The sequence below is a fragment of the Accipiter gentilis genome, chromosome 7 (genome assembly GCF_929443795.1).
Source record: "Accipiter gentilis chromosome 7, bAccGen1.1, whole genome shotgun sequence".
Lineage (NCBI taxonomy): Eukaryota > Metazoa > Chordata > Aves > Accipitriformes > Accipitridae > Astur > Astur gentilis.
This window is the reverse complement of record NC_064886.1, coordinates 440,408-457,921: the sequence shown is the minus strand read 5'-3', so window position 1 is coordinate 457,921 and position 17,514 is coordinate 440,408. Positions and strand designations below refer to the sequence as shown.

The window sequence follows — 17,514 nt, the reverse complement described above, 5'->3', positions numbered from 1 at the left end:
GAGGGACCCGTGGGGTGCGGTGGGCACAGCCAGAAAGGCTGGTTTACCCCAGCAGGGTTTTATTTTCCCCCAGCCAGCACAGAGTAAATCCTCCACTGCAGGACGTGTTTGGGGCCTCACTCTGCCCTGCCAGGGCTGCGCTCTCCAGGCAACCCCCGGGATCACCCACACTGCCTCTTAACTGCTGTCCTCGATGACAACTACTTTAGGTGGTCTCAAAGAGACTCCAAACCATTTCTGTTAAAAATGACAGAGCTAACAACAAAACCATCACATCAAATGTGCCCAGCTTTACCCTCCCTCACCAGATGCCTTGTTCAGCAAATGCCATGCTCCCAAAAACCAGGAGGTAGGACTTGCCAGCCAAGCCTGGGGGCACCCTCAGAGCCAACCTCAGAAGGACACACAGCCCACGGCACCCGCTCCGACAGCACGCAGCATCCCTGCAAAGGGAACATGTTCCCTGCTCAGAGCCAAATGCATCCTCTGTGTGAGGGCAAAGCTCACCCGCAGACATGCTGCTGCCCTGCCCCATCATCAAGCGCTGAGTGCAAATAAAATAATCACAACTTCATAGGTCTTGCAAGCCGCTCTCCCACGCCTGGTGCAGAGACGGTGCTGCTGCAGCTCACACCGAGCAGTCACTGGCGCACGATGGTTCCCTTTACCCGTCATCCTGACCTGGCTGTCTCTCCTGGAGCGGGTGCTGGGATCCCACACAGACTGCCAGCTGGCAGCTCATCGCTTATGCATCACGCACCCGGAGAAAAAACGGAGGAAAAAAAATTATGCAGAGATTGAGAACTGGGCCTTCAGAAGAGGATCCGGCATCACGGGACTGCAGCACTAGAGATAACAGAAGATTACTTCGCTGCTTGAACATAAGCTCTTAATTAAACACTTGAATATCAGGATGGGGTCAGGTGCTGCAGCAGCAGCCAGACTTCGGGGCTGGCCTCCAGTACAACCAGCATAGTTATTTACTGTTAGAGGACTCCACTCCTCAAAGCTCTTGCATCGGTGATCTGCTCATCAAAAGGTCTTCCTGGCACATAACAATGCGTGTGGTGCAGCGTCAAGGTTACCTCGAGAGAAACGCTGAGGGCCCTCAGGGGGACTGAGGGTCTTTCTCGAATATAAGATGATGGAGCAGATAAGGACCTCGTATACATCTTTCAAAGGTGTCTAAATAAATTCTGTTGACTTCAGGCTGCACCCGAAATATTCCCTTCATGTCGAAACAACACTGACGGAGAAAATAACCCTGTTCTGCCCCTGTGTGATTTGCTTCTTGTTTGTACAGGTGATAGGCGGATTTTTAGAAACAGGAAAGTCCACTAAACTCTGATGGTGCACAGTTCCCGCAAGAAATGGGAATGACCAATATCATGAAAAGGCTGTGAAGCCTCTTTGCCAGAACAATTGGTATCTGCAAATGCATCTGTTTACCTCACTGCATTTGCAGGTTTTATAACTCCTGAAATGAAGCACCGCAGTCAGTGGTGTGCTAAGCAGGGACTGGGGAAAGGCTTGTCAAAAGCCTTTGAAGACTGCTAATCAAAACCAGAGCTGCAGAGAGAGCACTACACTACAGGATGGCATTTTCAGTCATTTGGCCCTGCTATGCAAATACAGCTCTACATGAAAATCTGCAGTTCAGGAGATATGCCTGCAGAGCGCTTTTATTCCTCCACTGGTCCAAGATTAAACACAGTTTTGCTGATGGTATACAAAATAAAGTGGAACTGCCAGCAGAGTTTGTTACAAGTTTAGTCAACAAAGGCATTTATTCCTGGATGCGTTTTCACTCCTTAAACATTTCAAGGAAGGATATAAACAGCATGAGTTTTCACAAAAGAAAACTTACAGTTCACAGTGTCCAATGCCATATTACTTTGGCACTGCAATGACCCATAAAATAATCCCAGTACAGGTCAAGGGCAGAAAACCACCTGTATTTTCCCCTTGTGCCTTGCAAAGCAAAGGCAGAGGACCTCACTCAGTGGATGCTCAGTGGGTTGCAGACACAAGTGCTGGCCTTCTGACCTTTGGAGTCCTTCAACCTGAAATCCCCACTGCCTGAGGCAATGAAGACAAATCGCCAATAAAAGGTCCCCAAAAGACATTTTGCCACCTGAAAAGGCTACATGTGGATGCTGCCTGATCTGATCGATCAGCGTGACTACCTGATTCCCCTTGCCCTTGGGCACAAGCAGGTAACAAGGACAGGGTCCTTCAGCTCGCTCTTAGGTAGCCAAAACAAGCGGCAGGATGGGAGCTCTCCTCGAAGGCAGCTTCGGCGACGCCGACTGCACCAGCCCCCCATGCACTAGCATCAGTCCCTGCGGACCAGCACTGGGGCGATGCGGGTGCTGCCGGGTATGATGAGCCAGGGCGACCACGTGATGCCCGCTCGTGCCCAGGCTGCCAGCCGGGTCTCAGGACAAGGCTTAACGCCGACACTTCCACACCAGACCTCCCTCAACCAGCCAGTTTGCCCACGCAGCCTGCACCGCAGCCCCTTCCTCTCCTACATATGCCCACCTTTGCCAAACTGCAGAGAGCAAGGAGCCCATCCCGCCCAGCCGCAGCGGGAGCATGGGGGGCAAGGGGAACATCCTTGACGTCCAGGTGCCTGCAGCTGCTTTCCCCGCTGGCGGCTGCACGCACAGATAAGCTACACCAAGAAAATAAAATCCAGAGAGCGGAGCAGCCCCAGGACCTGGCCTGGGTGGTGGGACTGAGAAAGCACCCAGAAATCAAGCAGTCAGTGGTCCTGCTCCTTCCCTGGTCATTCCCTTCCAGCAAGGACAAAATTAAGGGCTGGCCAGCGAGTGGCAAAGCCGCGGCAGCAAGGAAGGTGCCAGAGCCACACACGTTGGTACGGGGACAGCTGTCACACAAACCCACCTTGGGGCACGAGGGGGGCAGTTCTGCCCTCCAGTGCTGCAAGAAGGCAGGAGCGGGGAGGCTGGTGGGGGTACGAGGAGATGGGATGGGGAAGAGCTGGCAGCGGGTGTTTGGATGGGGTTGCAGGGTGACGGCTCAGTTCTCCTCCTGCCCCCCAGCACCGCTGCAGCCCCCGCACAGCTCTCTGCTTGGGAGTGAGAGCACCGAGGAATTTGGGGGGGATTAATGGGCCCATAATCCTCCCCGCAGGAGCCGAGAATTAACATTCCCCCGGCCAGCGTCCGCTGCGCTGACCTACTTCTCCCCACGGAGACAGCAGGATGGCAGTCACCTGGTTTGGGCTTGGAGAAGCATCCTCCCATGGCGCCGGCCGGGACAGGCAGCAGAGACGCAGACGGCAGGCAGGTCAGCGAGGGCACGGGCACATCCTCGCATGATAAACCGCCCGCTCAGCCATCCCAGGCTCCAGGCGTCGTTCACAACCTGCGTCGGGTAGAAAAGCTCCGTGAGAACCAGTACGGGCAGGGAACGCGGGTGCTGCAGGGAAGGGAGGAAAGCCAGCGAGCAGCGCTGCTGCCTGCACCAACAGCTGCAGGCAGGAGCCGGGCAGCACGAGCACGGAAGGTGCGTGGAGCACGGGGGCAAGTCGTGCCAAGCCCCACACACCCCCGGTGACCGAGTGGCAAGGGGAAAACGTGACGCTGGGGTGACCATGCTGAGAGTTGCCAGTAAATTTGGTTATGAAGTTTATAAATTCAATTATCCTTTCAAAGTTTAGAATTGCAGAAGCCCTCGTATCATTTATGTTCAGACTTTAATAACTTTCCAAAGCCCTGCCTTTGGGAATTAAATCTCTACGCACATAGGTCACAGCCCAAATACAATGATTAAACCGTAAATACATTTCAGTCAGGTTTTTTTCTTTTATTATTAGGTGATAGAAAAAAGAAATCTGCTTTACTGCTCAGTCCTGCAAGTTCCCCCTTTCCAGTAATGCTCATTCCTGCAGAAATCCCATTCGCTTTGGAACAATTGTTTATTTTAGAAAGGGTTTTCAGTATCAGGCCATTTTGCACCAAAACCCAGCTTTTCATACTATTAAGACAAGATTTTTTTATTTTTAAGTGGGACAGGCAAATAGTCCACTTCCAGCTGTGTTCGTCTCGTTAGCTTTGACTGATAGTGCTCTCAGATTTGGTACAGACTAAGAAGTAGGATAAACCTTTTTGATTATATTCCTTGACTGAAAACAGCAAAGATTCATACAACACAACTGGCAATAAAATAGAACATTTCATTAATTTTACCTATTCATACCTGTACTTGAACTGATTTACTATGGTTTCACCATGTATTTTTCACATAGCCTTCCAATCTGGGCAGGAAGTTAAAACCATTTCCAAAGGATATTTTAACACAGGCAAGGTAGGCTTTTCTGCAGCTTAGAAAGTGCCTCAAGATCTTTCCGAAGGGAAGAAAATACAGAAGTGCCAGGAGGCAGACGCCAAGCACTGCAATTCCTCGCCTTTACTTAATGACCAACTCAAAATATCCAGATGCATCCCTCCATTTTCAGCTATATCCCTCCAAAACACACACACTCCTTCCCGCACACCTTCCAACTCCCCTTCTGCCGTGCATGGCATGACCTCCACCAAGTCCCAGGTGCGTTGCAGGAGCACCTTCAAAGCCTGAAGTATGCTGAATAAGTAATCCAGGCTACAGAGGAACACGAGACCAGTGCCTTGCTGCGTGGTGCAAAGCGGACACTTGCCATTTGATAATGGGCACTGAGGGGTACCGGTTTGGGACAGACTGTTAACAGGACAAAAAACAGACAAGCTTGCCTGCAGACTACAAAGAGGGATCAGATATGTGTGGAGCCACCAAATAAGCTCATTTGCAAAGGGGGAACATTAAATAGAGCAGGGGAGAGCCAAGAGCTCTTCTTGCAAGAGCATCCAAGGAAAGCAGCACGCCAATATTTATGCAAGAGCAAATGCAAAAAAAAAAAAAGATGCCATGTAAGAAAGTGCACAAATGCAGAGGAAGATTTGGGAGCGCTGGGGAAAACCGCCACGGAGAAGTCCCATGCAGTAACTGCTGCATGGCCCTTTGCCAAAACTGGCAGGAAGGAAGGGAAAATGTCTTTGTACAAGAGAAACAGCGTCTCAAGCCATTGATGTATCAGTGATACAGGACAGTAATTTAGTGTAAAACGTGTAATAAAATACCATGCAAAGGCTGGCAAAAAAGGAGGCAGGAGGTGAGTGCCAAGGAGGTGTGGGTGATGGGGGATGAGCTGGGGAGGACATCCTCAGCATCAAGCCAGAAGGGAAAGTAAAACCCGACCTAAGTGAGTTCATACCAAAATGAGGTGCCACTGTGAGCAGAACACACCAATGAGACAACATGAGCCACGCAAAGGAGAGCAAAGAGAAAGCTGAAACGAAGATACCGTCACCTACACAGAGGCTGGGCTTTCTTCTGGAAGGCAACCAGCCTACCCCGAGGTCTGCGATAGCTGATCCCCACAGCCGACTCAAGAGCAAACCAAACCCCCATCTAACCCGGAGCAGCCATTTGCTGTGGGTTTCCCGCAGCAGAAAGTGGACACTGTGCTGGCAGGACAGGGCTACACCCCAGGCAGGGATTGCCCAGGCAGCATCGGAGCAAGCCCTCGGGATGTTGCACATGTGGGGGAGCACAGCGGGGGGCCCCCAAACACCCCCAACCACCCGGGCAGGCAGTGGGGTGGATGGCAGAAGGATGGCTCCCCAATGTGCCTCACCAGGGGATGCCTCAATCTTCTCCAAACACCCCAGAGATGCTGATGGGCAGTCAGTCAGATGGCCGTGGGACTGGTTTCCAGCTGGTCTGGCTGGTTTTGTGAAGGACTCAGGATGTCAGAGCTCCTGTCCCTGAGTATCAGCCATTTGTCTGAAATGCCTTTGCTTTGTTTGGACCTTAAAGATGGCAATCTGAAGCCATGCCCTCAGGCCCACTTCACATCTCCCAATTTCCTCCCTGATGGTCCCCCTGGGCCCTTGGGAGGCACAGCCTGTGCTCTGGCTGACTGAGCCATCCTAGAGCAGGTCAGAGGAGAGCACAGCGCACATCTCTGCGTGTCCCTCCTCCACTCCTGGAGTTAACCAGGCAAAACCAAAATGGTTCTTGGTAGGATTTCAGCTGATGCTACCAGAGGAGAAGGCATCCGGCTGCCCACAGCCTCAGTCCCAGCAAGCACACAGAGATGTTTCAGAAAGTCACCCGAGACCCAGCTGGTTGCAGAAAGGCAGCAGCCTGCCCTGCCAGACTGACTCATGGGACACAACAGGATTGTGTCACTGCCAGCAGCATCCAGAGGTACCGATCCGGAGCTGGATCCTGCAGGAATCATGGCCAAAATCTCCTCTCCACTAGGAAAGGGAAATAAGCTCATATACAACACGATGTAACTGAACTCAGGATCATCCGTAAAACCTTGCTAGCTCTTGAAAGGTAATGCACTGACCTATACAAGGTCAGGCAGCTGATGTCCGTGCCTCAGTAAACCAGTTCATATGTTCCCTGAACAAAACAACGCTCTGTGCTTCACAGCTGTACAGGAACACCTTCAGCATCTGCTCAAAGAGGGCAACAAAGAGTGGGTTATCAAAATATGAGGCAATTGTTGTGGTGCTGAGGAACATACTGCCCCATCTTTAAAAACTCCAGTGCGAATGGGGAATCGGCCCTGCAACAGACTGTCTGCAAAACAGGACTCCAGCATCACCCACAGAGAGCACTGCCCGAGAGCACACCACCAGAGAAACCACCCTGCTCCCAAACAGAAGAACCATGGAAAACAATCCAACAGGAGAAATGTAGAAAACAATCCAGCGCTACTACTAACCCCAAGCACTTCCACTGCACGGCGGTAAAACTGCAATATTGCAACATCAAGTTTTCACTGCAGGTGAGGGATATAAAACCAAAAGAAGGACCACGCAGCTCAGCCCAGATGTCCACCTCTCCGACAGCAGTCAACAGCACTTATGTGCCACGAGCAGGCAAGAATAAGGCAGGTGACTCTTCAGCCCATGTTTCCTGCCAGGTTCAGGCAACCCATGCACAGGATCAGGATCCAGAGCTTGCACCATTTTTGAGAGATGGTGCAGTACTGACAGTGCTATTATTAGCGCTGTATTTACCTCTCTGCTCACTGCTGAGCCCCAGGCTCCTATTTAATTGAATGCTCTGCTGTGACTCCAAAATCTTTTCCAAGTGGTAATGTGGCAAGTATATAACTATATAGTACATTGTAGGTATAATTAGTATTTTTCCCCTGAGCGTTAGTTTGTGTTTATTGAAACAGTGTCATTTTATCACCTGGCCACCAAGGTCCATCGTATGCAGCTGTAAGATTTCACAGTCAGCATCTGTTTTGCTGCAGTGAATAATTCTGTATTGCCTGCCTAGAAATCTGGCACATGTCTGAGCACTGAGCCATGCCCAGTGACATGGGCATCTCCCAGATAAACCAGTTTGCAATCCAAGCTAGCTCTGGCTGGGGATGTCAGCTGGAGACCTCTCCCTGTGGAGCACTGAGCACGGACACACTCATGACACTGTTCACAGGGTTATCTCAGTGGAAGGGGGCCATGGTGCATGTGGACACCAGCTGCCCCTGTGGCCTCTCCTGGCTCCTCTAAATCCTCTCCCCAAGCTTCTGGCTGCACCCTCACCTTTTTACAGACATTGTCCTGACCTGACTTGCCCCTTGCCTGCCAGTCCTGGCCAAGTCAGCCCTGGGTGCCACCAGAGGGAGAAGGTGGGGGGGGGGGAAGAGAGGGCTTCTTCTCATCCCCTTCCTACTTGCCCAGCACAAGTTCCCACACCTGGCCCATTGCTGTCCACCTCCCCAGCCAGACTCTTTTGAGAGGGGGGGTCCTGCCACCTCCCAGGGCAGCTCTGTCCCCTCCCCACCCCACCGAACCCCTCCTCTCAAGCCCTGGTGACACATCTTGCCTCCCCTCCCCACACCTTCTCCCATCTCCTCTCCTCAGTGATGTGGGAGCTCCCAATGTCAGCAAGAAGACTGACGTGATCTCTTCGCACAAGGGGCCGGTGGGTACAAGGCCAGAGAAGGCAGGTGGCTGTGGTGCCGACACACCACTTGCTCCCAGAAAAGGCAGCCTGCACTGGGGCTGGACCGCAGGACCTGAGGATGGAAGAGCCAAAGAAGCTAAAGCAGCTGCCAACCCCTGAGGATCCTGGCCATGGCTACCAGAACAAGAAACACCTCAGCCTCTGGGTCTTACAATCCCAGATCATCAAGGCTTTGCAGGGACACAGTCCCAGGTCCTCCCACAGCTGCACCTTCTCCACTGCCTCATCCTCCTCTTGGGCCAGGCTCAAGCCAGCCCTGGGGCTGCCGGGGACACAGTTCAGGTTCCCAAGGTCCAAGGGCTCAAGAATATGACCATCAGTCCAGGTTAAGACAACAACAACAGGAGCATCCTGCCACCACCAGCAACCAAGCTCCAGGATCCAGCACTCGGCCAGCCTTCCTCCTCCCTTGATTTCTGCTGGGGACAGGCTCACCACGCACCACTGTCTGGACTTGCTCCTTCCCCCAGCTGGAAATGCCTGCATGGTCTCTGCCATGGGTCCAGCAAACCAGGCTCCAATGCCTGCGTGCTGGCAGGGATCAGCAGCCTTGTCCTCTCCATGCAGATCTCCACCCCAGCTGAACTCTGCTTGGTTTGCAGTGCTCTGCAGGAGGCTCTGGAAGAAACCTGGCAGAGTGCCTGGAAAATCTTTGAGGACGTTTCTGAGGAGCCACTGGAATTCACAGTGACCAAGTGGGAGATCTGGGACCCGCTCCGTTCCCAAGGAGATGACTTCTGTCTCTTCATTGACACAACCAGTCTGGAGGAAAAGGGCTGCATGTTCATGGACAATCAAGGTCTGCACAAGTGAGGATGAGGAAGATCTCTTCTAGGACACATACCAGGTCAGCAAGAGATACCTTCTAAAGGAAGCCATTCCCTCAGAATGAGGAAGAGAGCTTCCCCAAGGCCGAGGAAGAACTTCTTAGTTCGGAGGACTGAAGAAAACCACAATGGAAAAGACAGGCAGCCTGGGCCCCTGGGATGCTTGTTTCCCTAGAAGAGTGGGATAAAGGGCCTACCCAAGAGACGTGACACCACTCAGCAGCTTTTAACGTAGGGAGGGCAACATGGCAGCCCCAATGCAGCTGTGGTCATAACCATGCTGGCCTTCATCTCCCATCAGGATGGCACCTCTTGCTCTGCACCTTCTGCCCAAGCAGCTCCATGTCACTCCTCTGCCATTCGAAGGTCTCCTCCTCGCTGTGCACACTGCATGTCCAGCATTCACCCCAGGGACACCAAGACACTCGGGAGAGGTTGGGAGCCTGGTGGCAGCCTCACATGCCTGCAGCAGGAGGTCCCGAAGCTGTTAATGACAGACATGACAGGCTGCATCTCAGTCTTGCAAGCAACAGGGTGAATCCCACGCCTGAAAGCACTGCACTGAAGAGCTATTGTGTAGCCACAGGATCATGGAAGAATTCAGGCTGGAAGAGGTCTCTGGTGGTCATCTGATCCAATTTCAGCTCTGAACAGGGCGAGATACCAACCTGGATCTAACCCTAATCCTGCTTTAATCTTTGGAGAATAGACCCAATGCCATACGTGACATGCGAAGACCCACTAACACCTGGGGGTGCCCAAGGGTACCAGACCTTTTCAGATGGGTATCAGTGGAAAAGGCTGAGACTCAATGGTCTGCAAAGAACAAGAAATCCATTCTTGGCAGTTGGAGACCACCCCAGAGCTCCCCATCCATACCTCTTCCATTGCCAGATGCAGCACCCATTAGAAATGGGAAATGGAGATGTTCAAAGATGTGCACTCTCTCAAAACTTTGGAACACCCAATGGTCTCCTGCAGGACTGGGAATGGCATCTTTTCTCCCAGGCCTATCACTTCTGGAGTATTTTGCCATGCTTGGAAGCCCCTGAGATGCCTCCAGGGGAGGAAGGAAAGGGGTCGGGCAGTGCTGGTCTCCCCTGGAACCATGGGAGCCCGGATGGCAAGTCTTGCTCACATGCTCAGGGTACAGCTGATCACCAGTTCAGGGGTCAGGAAGGAGTTTTTACCCCCAGGGCAGATTGGCACAGGTCCCTGGGGTTTCTCACCTTCCTCTGCAGCACAGAGTGCAGCCCCTTGCCAGGGTCCTCGGGGCCATTTCTGGCCAGCGGGTACCTGCTGTTGCAGGACCAGGAGTCCAGCTGCGTCTGTGATCTCTCCACCTCTCTTCCTTGTGGCAGCTTTGTTTTTCTAGTTTTCAGTCATTTGTAGTGTACATCTTCTAAAGCAATGTCCAACAGCTCCACACTCAACAGGAGCTGCTGTTTTTTAACTGCCCCTGCATACAATAAAATTTTCTTTTTATTGTATCTCAGTTCTGTTGTGTGCAAACATGTGCCTATTTCTACCTCAAGAACTTTGTCCTTCAGAAGTATTATCAGTTACTGCAGGTAATTTTTTGACTCACAGCGATGTTATCACCATTTGAAGAACTCGGCACTTTCTTCTCGGGACGTCCTTCATGGATGTCTCTGAAGAGTCCATGTCGGAGCATGTCAGAGTTATTTCTTTCCTGCTTAGTATAAGGACACCTAAAATGGGTCTCACCAACACCCTTGTGCCCTGCACACTTAGATCTCACCAGCTGCCACAACACACCTAGGTCTGAGAGAAAGGCCTATAGCCAGGAGAAGAAAGTCAATGGAGGCACCTGTACTCAGGGATACCGTCCCAACAGACACCTGGAGTTTTAGGAAGGTCCCTGATGTCTATCAATAATGGACTTTTTCTACCACACTTACCGCTCAGGTGAGAGATTCTGTCCAGCTGTTGCACACAGCTGGTTTTCCATCTGAACTCTATTCTGGACAGAATCGATCTTTAAAAACAAGAATGCAAACTTTTCTACCTATAAGCCTGGAGACACACTGCCCCATGCTCCTCAGTTCCTCACCCACCAGCATGCAATGCCATGCACATCATGCACGCCAGGGAACAGAGGACACATGGCAGCTCCACATCCCGTGGAAGACTTTTGTGCCTGCAAACAGCCTTGCCTGCTCTGCGTGCCTTTTCTAGCCAGCAAGACCCGGCTCTGCCAGCTGCGCCCCCCAAGCAGAAGCACAAGAGGAGGGGGCGGCTGGAGGCTCAGAGCATCTGCTGGCACTCTCCATACTTGCAGGGAAGACCTGGCACTGACTCTGGTCCCCACTGTGGAAAAAAACAACCCTTGATCCCAAACGGTACCCTATCTACCGCAGAGCTGCCTCCTTGCCAATTCTCCGTCCATGCAAAATATTGTCTTTAACACATGGCTCAGCGGGAACCGTGGAGCAGTCCCAGCAGCAGACCCGTTTCGGACACACCCTACAAACAAAGTGAAGCACAGACCCCACCACAGCTCCCCAGCTTGTCCCGCAAAGCGCAGCCCATCCCATGGGGCAGCCGGGGTTCTGGTCCTTGGGTGCAGGGCACCTCCCCTGCCCACTGAGTCCTGACCTTCACCGGGACCCAGAGCCCTTGTTTCCCACCCACCTGCTCACCCTGTGCGATGGCACCCAGCAGTGCACCCTGTCTCCCAGCCCCACCATCGCACCACACATCGCCCTGTGTGGCTCCATGCCAGCCAGGCACATACCCACCCTGACCCACCACATACACCCTGCCACCACGCCACCAGCCCCCACGCACCACACACACACTCCTGATGTCCTCCTAAGACAAGGGCTGCCAGTTTCTCTTCGTTTTCTGGCGATTTGCTCTAGTTCTGACTCCCACGGTGATTCCCAGAACTATGCGGTGGGCCACCAGCCTCAACCAGGTTCTCCCACGCCTGGCACAGCAACATTAGAAAGATTTAACAGTGGTGACTCCACGTCCCCCCGTCTCCCTGATGAGTACACCCAGACTGTCCTCCTCTGCCATCCCCTGAAGGTCAGCTCCTGTTTTACTCTTGGTCCCCCCATGCACAGCCTCATGCCCCACTTCTCCCCCGTCTTTGCTCGGTGGGGCAACTCCAGCCACCAGCGATGCTTCTCACCTCCACCTCCTCAGCAAGTTTCAGCTGCATCTGCTGCTTTGTGGGCAGAGACCATTAATAAAAACATATAAGGTGGATCCCAAGAGTCCCTGCAGTCCACCAGCCAGCACACCTGCCTCTGCTCCAGTGCCCTCCTGGCCCCCAGGAACACTGGCATGACCCCCAGTACCCCTGCCATGCCTCCCCAGCCCTGCCAGGGACCAGGCTTTGGCCCAGAGGCCCAAAAGCACCCTCTTGCAGCTGACCTCCTTCTCTCCCCTAAAGCAGCCAGTCTCTATGGGCCACTGGTTTGGAGCAGTCCCAGTCTGTCCCAGCACAGCCTGGCAGAGCAGGAGCCAGCACAGACCCCGCAGTGCACAGACCGCGCTCCCCATGGCGCAGAGCAGGAGGCAGTGAGACAGCATTTGGGCTCCGGTTGTTGTCTGAGCACAGCCTCACCTACAGCATCAACGCAGCCCACAGGCACCTTCCCGCCATCTCCAGCACCCTGCAGAGAGCAACTCCACCAAAAAACAAGGCAGCTGCCGGCACAAAGTCCTGCTGACACCCCCAGCTGCCCGCAGCCTCCCTCTCTGCCCACCTAGGAGTCCATCCTCCACCTGCTCCACCAACCTGGGCATGCCCAGGCTGCCACAGCCCACAACCACAAGGAGAAACTGCCCAGTTTAGCATCAGGAGCTCCACTTCCCTGCAAGGTCTTGCCTCAGCAGAATCAAACTGTCCCATCTCCAGGACAAGCTGGGCTCTGCTGCCAAGGAAAACAGGTCTCTTCTCTGGACGCAGGACTCTGAGCACAGCCCAGGCGTGGCCAGAGCATCGGGGGTCCCAAGGCTCTTCCCCACACCCCACGGACCACGCTGTGCACTATGTGTTATCAAGGCAACTCGCAGCAGCCCTGCTCTGACCCCGGGGAGGTGCACAGCATTTGCCCACCACGAGAAAAGCTTGGAAAGAGCCAGAGGGAAGACAACCAAGTCACACAAAAGAGAGGGGACAATGTTTTTAGGGCAGAGAGAATTTAAAATAATTTGGGGGTGAAAATAGACGGGTCTCCATCCTGAAGCTATCACTTTTTTCAGGAATTGCACTACAAAGGAATTGCACTACTACACGGGGCTCCCACAACTCCCCCCCAGCCCCAGCTCCCAGCACTTGCACAGACTGGCCTCCCAGCATGGGGTGTGCAACTGGGGGGAAAACATCCTTGTTAGTGTAATCGCCTGCCGCCCCTCCACCTCAAGGGTGCTGCACCCATGACACCATCACACTGCGCTCACAGGGACGTGCCACGCACCGCTGCCTGTCCCCTGCCCACACAGCAGGTAAGCCAAACTCAAGGGGGCTGGTGCACAGGAACCCCCTTCTCTCTTCTCCCCAGCACCCCAACCTCCCCTTTACCTCTCCAGCTCTTCACCCCCCTTTTCCCCCCCCGGACAGCTTTCCAGCCAGTTCCCCCTTCCCTCTGCCCAACCCTCCTACTCCCAGTTTCCTGCCATTTCCATACCCATCCCGACCCTGCTGCCTGGTCCCCGCTCCAGGGGTCCCCCAGTCGCTGACACCCAATGACTCTGACACCCTCAGAGCAGCACCAGTCCCCTCCTTCCCCTCTTGCTCCTTCCATCACCTTGCCTCCCTGGGATGCCCGGCCCCTGCCCACTTCTCTGCACACCCCTCCCCACCAAACCTCTACCTCTCCAGCTGCTTCCTGGCAGGAGCCGACATTTGCTTTGCACCCACCTGGAGCAAACAGTGGGTTTGGCTTTGCCAGGTAATTTGCTTTCCCGTGGCCCCAAGAAACAGAAGCAAAACTCGGGCTGAAAAACGCCGAGAGCAGCTCACAGGCCCGCCGACGGGCTGCATGGCCCCGTCGAATGGGGAGGGATGCGTCCTGGTGCACTTCACCTTGTCACCAGGAGTTTGTGTCAGCGGCAGCCCGGAGAGCTACAAAGCTGCCGCTTAACGCGCCCCGCCGGCTCCCGAAGCAGCACAGCGGGAACGCTACGCTACAATTAGCCACAATTGTTTTACTGGCTGCTGCTTCAGCAATTTATAGGCTCCAGGTTAAAGGCTCATTCAGCAGCGCTGTCATTGCCACCCCTCCAAACACGTCCTCTGCAAGCTGGATTGGAAATAATTAAACATGAGATTTGGTTCGGATCTCAAAGGTACGCCAATAAAAAGCGCAAATGCTGAAAATTGTCCCCAGGTGCAGACTGCTTGATGCAAAAATCAAAACGTTTCACAACACAAAAGAGTTTTAATTCTCAATCGCTCTATGAGAGGCAGCCAAGTCCTCCTCTTGCTAGCTATCACTGCCAGTTCACGACTGCACAAGAGACAACTGCGCTCCCTACAGAAGCTGCAAGCAGTGCAAAAGGAGTTTATCACGGCAACGTTTCCCAAGACTTAACAGCTAGAGCACACCACCACCGATTTCAGCTTCCATCCACCGCACTCGGAATTGGATGCTCCCTCTCAAAGGAGACCGTGCAGTTACCCACACTTTTGCTAATACCATTTCCCCACGCACTCATGCAAAGGCAGATTTGCACCTGCAAGTACCGCTTGGAGCGTCTGCATTGTCCGAGTCCCCCACGGCTGGTCTGTGAAACCGGGGCTGTTTGCCCAGGTGGGATTACAGTCCCCCAAAACGGCGACAAACAAACTTGAAGGACACGCAGCGGGGGGGGGACGGACACCCCAACACCGGGGATTCAGGAGAAACGCGGCTTTTCCCCGACAGCAATCGCAGCCGGTTTGGGTTTTTTTTTTCCCCCTCCTTTAATTTCTTAAGCAATTGCTGCATCTCAAGAGAGATGCGAAAACAAGCAGCGCTCCCGCAGCGCTGCGGCGGCCGCCGGCCCCCTCTCCCCCGGCCTTGCCGGCAGCTCCCGCTGCAGAGGAGCCTCCGGGACCGGTGCGGGGCCCCCGGTATCCCCGCGCCTGCCGGGGCGGGCAGCGGCTGCTCCCCCCGCCCGATCCCCAGCCCCCCCCCCCCCCCCCTCCGCCAACCGGAGGCGCGGATGCGGTCCCGGGCAGGCTACGGGCAGCGGCCCCGCACCGGGACACCACCACCCCCGGAACGACCCCCGGGACGGGACCCCCGCCCCCGCGCTTACCTGGGCAGCAGCGGCGGGTGCCGGCGCGGCGGGCGGGAGCGCGGCCGGCCCCGGGAGGGGCGGGGCGGGGCGGGGTGAGGCGCCCGCCCCGGAGACGGCACCGGCGGCGGGGAGCGGAGAACCGGGAGGGGGGGGTCCCGCCGGCCCTTCCCGCCGCCGGGACTGACGTGCCGTGGGTGGCCACGCTGGCCCCGGGCGCGCCAAGAGGCGTTTTTGTTGCCGCTGGGTGGAGCGGGGCTGGGCAGCGGCGGCGGCGGCGGCCCCGGGGTGATTCCTGCCCTCCTGGAAGGAACCTGGGCCGGCCTTTCCCGGGTCACTTGGCTTACATTTTCCTTCTGGATTCGCGTTTGTCTGCTCTCCCCCTGGAGGCAGGGACCTCTGCCCCCTCCTGCCTGCCTGGCACGTTTCTGTTCTCCCCAGTAAACTATTTTCCTTCTCCACTATACCCTGTTGGGGAGAGTGTCAGCATCTCTGTGTGCCTTTTCTTATTGCATGCACCAAATTCATCCTCTGTTTTACCTCTGTGACTTTTGAGACCACACTGGATACAGAAGGAAGGTTTTTTCTCCCCCAGATACAGATTGTCTTGGGTCGCTGCTGTCTTACACCCTGATGATATGAGTCCCTGAGGTTGTCCGGGTGGTTCACTGCCCTCTGCTGCACAGCTTTAGTTCTTCGCTCCCTGCTCCAAACGAGGTGAGAGGCTTAAAACTGGGCTGTTCAGCTGTGGTTTTCACTGCTGTTAAAAAAACTGCCCACGGATGGAGCCTGCAGATGCAGGAGCCCCAGGGAGCCATATGCTTCCATGGCCTTGCCAGAGGGACTGTGGATGCTCGTGGAGCTGCCTCAGCTTTAAGGCAGGAGAAGCAACACCAGGTCCACTGGGTATGTCTGCAGGCAGCGGAGCAGGAGCATCCCCACACATGGTGCTGTGCCTGGCTGGGTCATGGTGCAGAGCTTATCCCACGGGATGCAGTCCTGCTGGCAGTGGGGACCTGTGGCAGCCAACAGCCACCTCCGTTTTGTACCCAGCAAGCAGGATTTTTGACCTCTGCTGTGGAAAAACATTCCCATTCAGCTGCCAAGCAAAGAGCAAGGACTGGGCCTTGGTAGGAGTCAATAAATGGCTTTGCAGGGAATTATCCCAACAGTAAGCTCTGTCAGCAGGCCATGGGTGGTCAGGCTCAGCTGACACTTCAAGCGGACAAGATTTGGGGCTCTTTTGGTGCACCTTGTGGGGCCGAGCACATTGCTCCTGGGGAGGGACAAAGCAGCACCGTGAGGCTGTGCTGCCCCGGGAACATTGGGAGATGCAGCTCTGCCTGCAATGGGGTGACTGGGCTAGGGCAAGGACCCATGACAGCAGGGCGTGCGGGCAGCCCCAGCCCTGAGGGATGGCTGTGGGTGGTCCTCCCTTCCCCATAAATATTGCAGAGCTGCTGGGCATCCGCCATCGCCGTCTCTCGGAGTGCGGCCTTGGGCTCCAGGCACTGACTCCATCACTCTGATGCCAGTCCCACATTGGCCACTGCCTGGACCACAGGGTCTGTCACTGAAATGTCCTCAGTCTCCCTCTGCCAGGGCAGAGGGAGCCCTGAATGTCACCAGCAGGTCCTGCCCCTCCTGCCAGGCTCCTGGGCTGCCCCGGGCACCCTGGTGCACGTGGCAGGGTGCTTAGCCATCCTGGGCCTGCTGGTGGTGGCAGTAGATGCTGTGCGGCAGGGCCTGCGGGTCTCACTGGGGGGCTGACAGGGCCATGCCAGCAGTGCTAGACAGCTGCCCACCATGCTACCTACCCTCAGCTCCCTGCCAGCTCTGCAGGGGTCAGGGCAATGACAACCCACAGCCCCGCACCTGCCACCACCCCCAAATTAACCCCTCCACACGCCACTGCAGCAGGGATGGGGACAGGCAGGTCCCCCATGCAGCCTGGGACAGGCAGAGCTGCATCCTGCCCAACCCGGGCACGCGCAGGGCTGGCAGGGAAGGGAGGGCAGGGATATGCTGGGGACTGGGTGAAAGGCAGGCGCTGGGGTGCCCCCTGTAACCCAGTGGGGGACACTCTGACACCCCTAGACCTGCTTTCCAAGCTGGACCCAAGCCTCTGCTGCTCTGTTCCCTCGGAAAAAAAGCTCTGCCCTTGCCTGTACAGCCCTGCTCTGCCTTCCCTGAGGAAGGAAATCTTGGAACAGGAACTGGGTGGGGAAGAAGGGGAAAGGGAAGTTGGCAAGGGAGAGAGGTTGTGTGAATGGGACAGCCGAGGGGAGAAAGCCTGGTGCAGGCAGGGGAGAAAGCCTGTGCAGGCAGAGCAGGAGGCCACGCAGGCAGGGGAGAAAGCCGGGTGCAG

General features: G+C 55.1%; 1 protein-coding gene across 2 annotated transcripts in view; it reads right to left on the bottom strand.

Moving 5' to 3' along the window:
- Nucleotides 1-15,218, bottom strand: part of AIFM3 (apoptosis inducing factor mitochondria associated 3) — a 48,204-nt gene extending 32,986 nt beyond the window's left edge. For both annotated transcript variants that reach the window (XM_049805331.1, XM_049805333.1), the window contains exons 1-2: nucleotides 15,168-15,218; nucleotides 3,242-3,393 (exon numbers count right to left, since the gene is read on the bottom strand). In XM_049805331.1, coding sequence (XP_049661288.1) covers nucleotides 3,242-3,272 — 31 coding nt within the window. In that variant the 5' untranslated portion in view covers nucleotides 3,273-3,393; nucleotides 15,168-15,218. The remainder of the gene's footprint in view (nucleotides 1-3,241; nucleotides 3,394-15,167) is intronic.
- Between the last annotated feature and the right edge of the window lie 2,296 nt (nucleotides 15,219-17,514).